Source organism: Talpa occidentalis, unplaced genomic scaffold (assembly GCF_014898055.3).
Source record: "Talpa occidentalis isolate TD23 unplaced genomic scaffold, MPIMG_talOcc4v2.1 talOcc4.10, whole genome shotgun sequence".
Classification (NCBI taxonomy): Eukaryota; Metazoa; Chordata; class Mammalia; order Eulipotyphla; family Talpidae; genus Talpa; species Talpa occidentalis.
The window spans coordinates 33870913-33881388 of record NW_023600993.1 but is presented as its reverse complement, the minus strand read 5'-3'; the positions used below and the strand labels follow the sequence as shown (position 1 = coordinate 33881388).

General features: G+C 40.2%; 1 protein-coding gene across 1 annotated transcript; it reads left to right on the top strand.

Annotated features, from left to right (window-relative positions):
- The first annotated feature begins 1579 nt into the window (after positions 1-1579).
- SPINK8 (serine peptidase inhibitor Kazal type 8 (putative)) lies at positions 1580-6568 on the top strand. Its single transcript, XM_037501568.1, has 4 exons — positions 1580-1646; positions 3859-3908; positions 4806-4927; positions 6499-6568. Exons 1-4 carry the CDS (start codon positions 1580-1582, stop codon positions 6566-6568), a joined length of 309 nt encoding a protein of 102 aa, XP_037357465.1.
- The last annotated feature ends 3908 nt before the right edge of the window (positions 6569-10476 follow it).

Here is a 10476-nt window from a genome sequence, read left to right as displayed (position 1 = left end):
AATAAATAAAGCATGCCTCTATTAAAAAAAAAAAAGAAAAAAAAGAAAACTGAAACAGCAACTCACAAGACTGAGGCATTACAGAATTGGAAGAAATAGATTTGAGCTGTACCTACACTTCCTAACTTCAGAGTTCACTCTCTTCCACTGCCAGGTATTGGAACTTTGAGAAGACATTTAACTCCTCCTCTCTACACAAACATTGTTATTTCATTATCAACAAACAGGAAATAAAAAATATCCTGTCCTGCCACTTTCTCTGAGCAAACGTGGGAGACACAGCAGGTAAAGTAATCTGACTAATTTGCAAACTTTTGAGTAGGAAAAATATAATATTATGTATTATCTTTCTTTATTTGAGGAAGTTCTTGGGCAGAAATTTCCTAGATAATTTGCCTGCAGATAATGTGTAGAAACCTGCAGATAAATACTGATAAGCAGCTTGTACTATAATATTTTCAGTATACAGGTAAGCTGTTAGTAAATACTCTGGCTTTCATTTCAAGTTATTAGTTTCCAAATAACCAATTGTTAATAACAAAACTATCATTATAGAAGATTTAGATTATGGGAATAAGTGTTCAGTGTTTTGGTTCAGTGTATTTTCCAGTGACCGCCCTTCCTACTCAGAAATAAATGCCAACTTTTAAATATTTCTTTTTTTTTTTAAAGATTTATTTTTATTTATTTATACAAGCACTGGGTACAGTCAGAAGCGCGGGAGGGTGAGAGAATTCACCAGAGCCAGAGCGGGGAGCAGAGCAGGCAGAAGGACCGAAGTACACTGCTGAGGGGAGCAGCGGGCGGCAGGAGAGGTCTGCGAGCCCTGTGAGACCCTCTTCCGGTGGCTGGGGAGCAGCCAGGGATTGAACTGGTGCTGCAGAGGCTGCGGGCAACTTCGCAACCCAGCGCTCAACCGCTGCGCCACTGGGGAGGCCCCCAACTTTTAAATATTTCATAGAAAATTTCTTTTTTTTTTTTTTTTTTTTAAAGATTTATTTATTTATTTATTATTTATTTATTTATTTATTTATACAAGCACTGGGTACAGTCAGAAGCGCGGGTGGGTGAGAGAATTCACCAGAGCCAGAGCAGGGAGCAGAGCAGGCAGAAGGACCGAAGTACACTGCTGAGGGGAGCAGCGGGCGGCAGGAGAGGTCTGCGCACCATGTGGGACCCTCCTCCGGTGACCGGGGAGCAGCCGGGGATCGAACCGGCGTCGCAGAGGCCGCGGGCAGCTTCGCAACCCAGCACTCAACCACTGCGCCACCTGGGGAGGCCCATAGAAAATTTCTTGATGCTTCTTTACATATTCTTTATTAGCTCTTTTTCTGGAATCTTATAAAAATTGTATTTTGAGATCATTTTTCCCCTAGTGTCCAATTATTCTAGGAAACTGAATTCAGTAATTTAATTACATCAGACACAATTCATTCCAAATGACCTGAGGAAAGAACAAACATTAAGTATTTAGACTTCATTTCCTGATCAGTTAGAACTCTCAGTGAGAATCTGTTCTTTGTGTGAGATTTTCTGTCCTACTATCAAAAGCTGCATATTTCCACAGCTCTTCTGCACCATGAAGGGGTCCTTCTCGAATGTCATTCTTGTTCTGGCCATGTCCACCTGTGCTGTCCTTGCAGCTGGTGAGTTGTATGTCCTTGTACTGCCCACACTTTCTGCAGTAGACGTGCCATTCAGTTTTATTTCTCATGTTACAGGTATGTGATCTGAAACTCAGTGAAAAGATTCACACACTGTCATTGGTAGCAAAGCTGGGAGTGGACACCAAAGTTTCCAAATCCAGTTCTACCGCACATTCCAAAATACCTGGTTTACCACCCAGGATATTCAAATCTTGGAAATATTTACTTCCAGAGTCTATATCTATCTACTTCTCAAACCCCAGAACTCTTTAGTTTCTTTGGAAGCACACGAAATGTTATCCTGGTTACTGGCTGGTTTCATGGTTACCTGTAAGGAATCTCTAAGGGGTTCAACACATTCATTTTCCATTTGGACTCTGAATTTTTTTAAAGATTTATTTATTTATACATACTAGAACTAGAACAGGCAAGAGGTGGGGGGGGGTGAGAGGTTTCACCAGAGACAGAGTGGGGAATAGAACAGGCAGATCTACTGAAACACACTGAAGAGGGGAGCAGTGGGCGAGTCAGTAGAGGTCTACTCTGCTACCTGGGTCACCTCCCTGCCTGTGGATCGAACTCGTGCTGTAGTGGCTGGCTGTGAACAGCCTCATAGGTTGAGTCTCAACCCCTTGCACCACAAGGGAGTTCCCTGGACTCTGAAATTTTTCTCATTTTCTCTCTCTTTCTCATGTAAAACATTTTTTCAATATGCTCACATCTCAAGAAGCTCTGCAACAAACTGAAAACTATTCTTCATGCCTCTTATTTGTAATGGGGAGAAACCCCTTTTTTTCCCCTACTAAAAGAAAATCTATAATTGTTCCCTGAAAATAATTTCATTTCTTCTGAACTGTTTCCTTTGCCTCCAACTTGACTTCCTCTAAACTATCGCCTATACCAGTACAAGACTTAGGGGTTTGTTTTTGTTTTTTAAAGATTTATTTATTTATACAAGAACCAGGGTACAGGCCAGATGTGCGGGAGGGTGAGAGACAGAGTGCGGAACAGAACAGGTAGGCTGACTGAAATACACTGCTGAGGAAAGCAGCAGGTGAGACAGGAGAGGTCTGTCGCACCATGTGGGTTGCTCTGCGGCCAGCGGGATCAAACCGGCACTGCAGAGGCTGCGGACAGCTTCACAGCGCTGCACTCAACCACCCGCGCCACCGGGGAGGCCCCAAGAGTCACGTTTTTCAATGCAAATCTTAGTTCTCTGTACTAAACAGAGATAACTGTTTAGTAACTGTGGTAACTCCTTTACTACCACTCTAGGTTTCCCAGCAGCCACTCATTTACATATTCAGTAAATATATGCCAGGTGCTGATCTTGTGACAGAAACAGACCTAGACAATAGTTATGTGGCAGGAATGGCCCCTGCCATTGGCCTGTGGTTAAGAGACAGAGACGGAGACAGGCATCACGGTCCACATCAACAGTTAACACATATTTATATAATACAAAATATCTTATAATTACATGACTTTATTTGTATAAATTCTATAATTTATATAAACTTATATACTAAATTTATAATTATGTATCCAAAGCAGTTTCTAAAATTTTAATTATATATATACATATATAATTAATTTTTAAAGGTATCTCAATATAACTATTTCATAGTAATTTGTAATTTAGAGGGTGTTTTCTAAAAACAAGTGAGGATTACAAAAGTTATTATTTACCAGGGGCCTCCCTGGTGGCAGAGGGGTTAAAGTCTCAGCACTATCAAACTATCCCCAGCCACTGTGGCCTGAGTTTGATCCCCAGCCAGGGAGCTTACCCATATATGGCGCAGCAGACCTCTCCTGTCTAGCCCACTGCTCCCCTCAGGAGTGCATTTCAGTCAATCCACCTGTTCTGCTCCCCACTCTGTGTCTGGTGAATCCTCTCACCCACCCCCAACCCCGCACCTCTGGCCTATAACGCAGCTCTTATATGCATAAATAAATAAAATAAATCTTTTTTAAAAATTATCATTTACCTATGAAATGGAAGAGCTGGAATTAAGATCTCTATTTAACAAGAAGAAGATGGGAAGAAGTTTTCTGAATCTTCACTCCTTTAGAGGACAGTATGCATAAAAAAAAAACAGTCTCTTTTGATTGAATTTGATGTTTCCTGTGTGCCAATGAACATCTCCCTTATCTTGGCTTTCTCCCCTAAGACAGAGCAGCAACTTTTCTAAGCATGTTTTTTGTCTTCCAGACTTCTCTCTTCCTGCAGCTTCCAAAGGGGCTCACCTCCAAGAGACAAAGGTAAGCTTTGCAAAATCACAGTATGCCATTGAGGGAAGGGATTTTATTTTCTTTCTTTTTTTTTTAAGATTTATTTATTTTTACATAGAAGAACTGGGGTGTAGGCCAGAGATAGGGGGTGGGGGTGAGAGGATTCACCAGAAACAGAGTGGGGAACAGAACAGGCAGATTGACTGAAATACGCTGCTGAGGGGAGCAGTGGGCGAGACAGGAGAGGTCTGCTGTGCCAAGTAGGTTAGTTCCCTGGCCAGGGATCAAACTCAGGCCTTTGCAGTGGAAGTGCAGAGAATTACCCCCTAGGCTACCTGGGAGGCCCCACAGGGATTTTCTTTTTTTTTTTTTTTTAAGATTTATTTATTTATTTATACAAGCACTAGGGTACAGTTGGAAGCACGGGAGGGTGAGAGAATTCACCAGAGCCAGAGCAGAGAGCAGAACAGGCAGACTGATGACATACACTGCTGAGAGGAGCAGCGGGAGGCAGGAGAGGTCTGCATGCCATGTGGGACCCTTGCCCTGGGGCCGGGGATTGAACCGGCACTGCAGAGGCTGCGGGCAGCTTCGCAACCCAGCACTCAACCACTGCGCCACTGGGGAGGCCCCACAGGGATTTTCTTAATAGTAAGGAATTTATAGCTCAGATTGGGGAGTACACAGATTATATATTTTGTTACAACAAATATTATGCTATATCGTACATATCATATCATATCATATCTATTTTGTTGGTGATACGTGCCAGGGGTCAAAAACTTAGGCATCTGAAGCTTGTTTTTCAAACTCCTAGTCTGTTGATCCTTATTCCATGGGCCCCGCCTCTGATGCCCCAGTACCAGTCATAATAGCCAGAGATCTGGAAGTAGGCATCTCATATAGTAGTCTGTCTCTCACCTCCAGGTTGAGTGTATCAAGAATATAAATAAGTGCTGGGCTTTCTCCTACATTAAGCCAAGTGAACTCATATGTGGCAGTGACCAGGTTACCTACAATGGTGAATGTCATCTCTGTTTCAAAATTCTGTAAGTTCTGAATTTATGCTCCCATTCTTCTCTCTTTTCCTCATTATTTTTTTTCTTTTCTGAAAATTGATAGTATTAACTGACCTATCTTTAGGTTCACAGACTCTTTTTTCTCATATCTGGTATTAGGCCTCTCCGGTGAATTTTTCATCTCAGATAATTGTATTTTTTTCAACTACACAATTTTTTTTATTGCCTTGGTTGTTTATTTTATTTTTGAATTGCATGGGTTCTTTACATATTCTAGATACTTTACATAGTCTAGATACTGTGATTACAAATACATTCTTCCATTCTGTAGGCTGTCTTTTACTTTTCTTATATGTACTTTAATGCAAAAGTTTTACATTTTTATAAAGTCCAAGTTATATGTATTTTTTTCTTTCATCATTCTTGCTTTTAGTGTCATACCTAAGAAATCACTATAAAATCCAAGGGCATGAAGATTTGCCTTCGTTTTCTTCTAAGAATTTTATAGTTTTAGTTCTTATATTTAGGTTGTAGATCTATTTTTTAGTTAATTTTTATATGTGTAATATTGGGGCCCAACTTCATCCTTTTGCATGAGATTACCTAGCACCAATTATAGGAGACTATTCCTCTTCTTGTTGAAAGATCTTGGCACTCTTGCCAAAAATTAATAGGCCACAGGTATTTATTTCTGGATTCTCAATTATATTTCTTTGTTCTATATGTCTGTCCTAATGCCAACACCACACTGGTTACTGTATCTTTTTTTCTTTTGTGTAGAAAAACTGGGGTGTAGGCCAAAGGTGTGTGGGGTGAGCAGATTCACCAGAGAGAAAGTAGGCAACAGAACAGGCAGATATACTGAAATACACTGCTGAGGGGAGCAGGGTGAGACAGGAGAGGTCTGTTGCCGATGTGTGGGTTAGCTCCCTTGCTGAGGATCAAACTCAGGCCCAAGCAGTGATAGCACTGAGAATTAACCCCTACACTACTAGGGAGACCCTGGAAGTATTTCTTCCTCTTCTACTATTTGGAAGAGTGTGAAAAGATTGGTATTAAACCTTTTAAATGTTTGATAGACTTAATTAATGAAGTTGTCTGGTCCTAAACTTTTCTTTGTTAGGAGGCTTTTTATTGCTGATTCAACCTCTCAATATTTTCCATTTCTTCTTGAGTCCATTTGTGTGTTTCTAGGGATTTGTTCACTTCATCTAGGTTATATAAATTATTGATCTACAATTTCCCCTACAATCATTTTTATTTCTGTAACATCAGCAGTAACACTTCCCTTCATTATTTGCATATTTAACTTTATTGCATATTAATTTTCTAAAATTCTGTATTTCCACTTAAATATTGAAGATTATTTTGAATTTTCTATGTTTGATTTCAGGCTGTGGTTTATCCAATAAATCTCCCTGACAAATAAATCACTATATAGCAGATATTTTTAAATATTTGTTAAATAAGAATTCACTATTAGCAAAATGTTTTCTTCTCACACCTAGGCAATGATTATCAGATAAAATTTAGTCATAATTAATAAATGTACTATATACTAACGAGCAAATATAGTAATTTCAAACTATCATTTCTTTCAGATATGAAGAGCTTAACATAACTAAACTGTATGATGGTCCATGTGTAAGTAAAGCCACTTTTTCATTTTAAGGATCAAACCAGGTACAGGGTTTTAAATATTTTGTCATAAAAAATTTCAAACATACATAAAATTAGAGATATTAATATAATACCTAGCATACAGAATCAACAAAGTACAAGTGTTTGCCACATTTTCTTCCTCTATTCTTTTCTCTTTTTTTTTTTCTGGATTATATTAACACAAGTTTAAGATAACATGTCATTTCACTCCTACGTACTCCAAAGTGCCTCTGTAAGAAGTGTAGACATTTCCTTACCTACCTACAATGCTGTTATTACACTTAATTAGTTCCTTGTCATCTTCTAATACATACTTCATGTTCAGATTTTCCCAGTCATCTCAAAAATAGTATCTTCTGGGAGAAGAAATATATTTTGAGCTGATAATACAAGAGTAAAGAATATTTATTCCACCCTTTCTCTTCCCTGCCAAGTTCAATTTCAGGAATATTGAAAAGACACTAATTGGAATACGAAAGGTTATTTTGAACAGAAATGAATCAGGCCTCTTTCTTAACCCTGGTCTAATTTCAGGTCTAGTTTTAGGTATAGGGCCAAAGTAAAAAGAACTCAGCTGATGCCACAGAGATTATAACATTATGAGGCAAGGCAATAGGACTGGAACAAAGTATCTGGAAGAGAAAATAATGAAGGTGAACAGTAAGTCTAGTAAAAAAAAAAAAAAAACAACTGTATAATTTTGTAATAATTTTATGACAATATCTTCTGACATCATCTCTCAATGACAAGTTTATAAGGCTCATCTGATTTACCCACATGCATACATATGACATACTTAGGAAATGTGTGTAATGTTAATGTTTTCTAGTTTCATTAAAGAGAAATGAAGATATTTAGGCACCTTCATGAGTCTTTAACTGTCAGGCTCTTTTTACTCTGGGATAATTCATAGAAAATCCTGCCGAATTCCTCTTCTATCTGGACAATAGCTCTTATAAAATAAGCCTCTGATCTCATGTCCTTTCCAAATTTGTAATTTCAAAGAAATGCTTTTAAGCTTAAAGGATATCCATAAACTGGTGTGTGAAGGCCATCTGCTGGCAGAATTTCCTTTTGCTTGTGGGAAGTCAGTCCTTTGTTCTATTCAGGTGTTCAACTGATATTATAAGTTCACCTACCTCATGGAGGGCAAACTGTTTTACTCAAAGTCCACTGATTTAAATGTTAATTTCATCCCAAAACACAGTCACAGAAATAACCAGAAAAATATCTGAGTACCAAATATCTGAGCACCAATCAAGAGGATACATAAAATTAACTTTCACAGAATCTGCCCTTGAACTTTTAGTTTGAAAGCAGTTGCCCTCCAATTCCAGTACCTGCTCCAGGGATCACCCTATGAGCAAGCAATGAGCTTTTAGTTTTTTTAAGTCTTTCCATTTTTGTCTGTTTGCTAGGTGGCACCTCAGATTATCTAAGTCAAAAAAATGAAGATACCGGGCCTCCCCGGTGGTGCAGCGGCTGAGTGCTGGGTTGCGAAGCTGCCCGCAGCCTCTGCAGCACCGGTTCGATCCCCGACTGCTCCCTGGCCACCAGAGGAGGGTCCCACATGGCGCACAGACCCCTTGTGCTGCCGGCTGCTCCCCTCAGCAGTGTACTTCAGCCCTTCTGCCTGCTCTGCTCCCCGCTCTGGCTCTGGTGAATTCTCTCACCCTCCCGCGCTTCTGACTGTACCCAGTGCTTGTATAAATAAATAAATCTTTTAAAAAAAAATGAAGATACTATAATCATCAACCTAGGAGTGGTCTGAATCACAAACTATTCACATTAATAAGAGGATTCTGAAATTCTGCTGGATGTACAATCAACCTACAAAACCAGTAACATTTATTTATTTATAGCAATGAAAATGAAACAAAGCTAAAACAAATGTCATCCAAAATTGAAATAAAAATGATGAAGTATCTAGAAATTAATCTAGCTATGAATAAGAATATTCCAGACTTGGGCCTCCCTGGTGGTACAAGGGATTAAGTTTCAGCACTATGAAACTATCAGCAGCCACTGCAGCACTGGTCCCCAGCCAGGGATCTAACCTACCTAACGAAGCAGACCTCCCCTGACTCGCCTACTGCTCCCCTCAGCAGTGTATTTCAGTCAATCTGCCTGTTCTGTTCCCCACTCTGTCTATGGTGAATCCTCTCACTCCCCACCCCTGCACCTCTGGCCTACCTCTTGTATGCATAAATATATAAAGTAAATCTTTAAAAAAAAAAAAACAGAATATTCCAGACTTCCAAAGAGGAAACTTTAAAATTTAATCAAAGGATATTTAAAATTATATAAATAAATGGAGAGCCTGTTCATGTTTCTAGATTATAATTTAAGTATTATGACTATGCTAATTTCCCTAAACTATCCTAAAAATTTACTTCATTTCCAATCAACATTCCAAATGAGGGCCTCCCCTGGTGGCGAAGCAGTTGAGCGCTGGGCTGCAAAGCTACCCGTAGCCTCTGCAGCGCCAGTTCAATCCCCGGCCGCCGGAAAGGTTCCCACATGGCACGCAAACCTCTCATGCCGTACCTGCTGCTCCCCTCAGCAGTGTATTTCTTCAGTCTGCCTGTTCTGTTCCCCACTCTGGCTCTGGTGAATTCTCTTACCCTCCCGCGCTTCTGACTGTACCCAGTGCTTGTATAAATAAATAAATAAATCTTAAAAAGAAATTTCAAATGATTGAAAATTTCTGAACATAAATGAAGGACACCATTGATAAATTAGCAAAAAGCTGAGAGAACTGGAGGAGATATTTCCCACACCTAAAAACAATAAGCTAATATGCACAATGTATAAATAAACAGCAAGAAAATATATAGCAAACCAATAGGAAAAAATTATCACAGGTTATATTTTTTTTAAAAGATTTATTTATTCATGCATACAAGAACCCAGGTATAGGCCAGAGGTGCGGGAGGGTAAGAAGATTCACCAGAGACAGAGTGGGGAACAGAAGAGGCAAACTGACTGAAATACACTGCTTAGGGGAGCAGCCAGCAAGACAGGAGAGGTCTGCTGCACCATGTGGGATTCTCCCCAGCCAGCCGGGATCCAACCCGCGCTGCAGAGGCTGCGGACAGCTTCACAGTGCTGTGCCACCGGGGAGGCCCTCATAGGTTATAGTTTTATAGACAATAATAGACTAGCATATGAAGGATATTCAAAAATTCACGAACAAGGGCCTCCCCGGTGGCGCAGTGGTTGAGCACTGGGTTGCGAAGCTGCCCGCGGCCTCTGCGGCACCGGTTTGATCCCCGGCTGCTCCCCGGCCACTGGAGGAGGGTCCCACATGGCGCGCAGACGTCTCCTGCCGCCCGCTGCTCCCCTCAGCAGTGTACTTCGGTCCTTCTGCCTGCTCTGCTCCCCGCTCTGGCTCTGGTGAATTCTCTCACCCTCCCGCGCTTCTGACTGTACCCAGTGCATGTATAAACAAAACAAACAAACAAACAAACAAATAAATAAATAAAGCATGCCTCTATTAAAAAAAAAAATTCACAAACAACCAAATTCAAATTAAAATGAAGTAACCAATTTGCACCTGTTAGATTAGCAGAACTCATAAGGCAGCCTAACCTCCAATACTGGTGACGAAATAGATCTATCTATACTGTCATGATCTGTGGTGACAGTGAAGACTGTTACAGCCATTCTGAGGAGCAATCTATGACTTCTCAGACAAAGTAAGAAATTAAGTATGTACATGTATCACAGTTCAACATTTCCAAATATAGGAAATTACAAAGAAAGTATCTCATAGCTTTGTAAAGTCACACATACGTTTACTGTGGTGTTATTCATGGGCTGGTGGCAAGTTTTGGGGGTACCCTACATGAGACTAGTTTAGAAACTAATAGGTGGGCCTCCCCGGTGGCGCAGCGGTTGAGCGCTGGGTTGCGAAG

Excerpts from the sequence above, each read along its gene's own strand:
- SPINK8 (XM_037501568.1), top strand. The coding sequence starts at position 1,580 with ATGAAGGGGTCCTTCTCGAATGTCATTCTTGTTCTGGCCATGTCCACC. Across the intron at positions 1,647-3,858 it reads CTGTGCTGTCCTTGCAGCTG|ACTTCTCTCTTCCTGCAGCT; the intron begins GTGAGTTGTATG and ends TTTGTCTTCCAG. Across the intron at positions 4,928-6,498 it reads CATCTCTGTTTCAAAATTCT|ATATGAAGAGCTTAACATAA; the intron begins GTAAGTTCTGAA and ends CATTTCTTTCAG.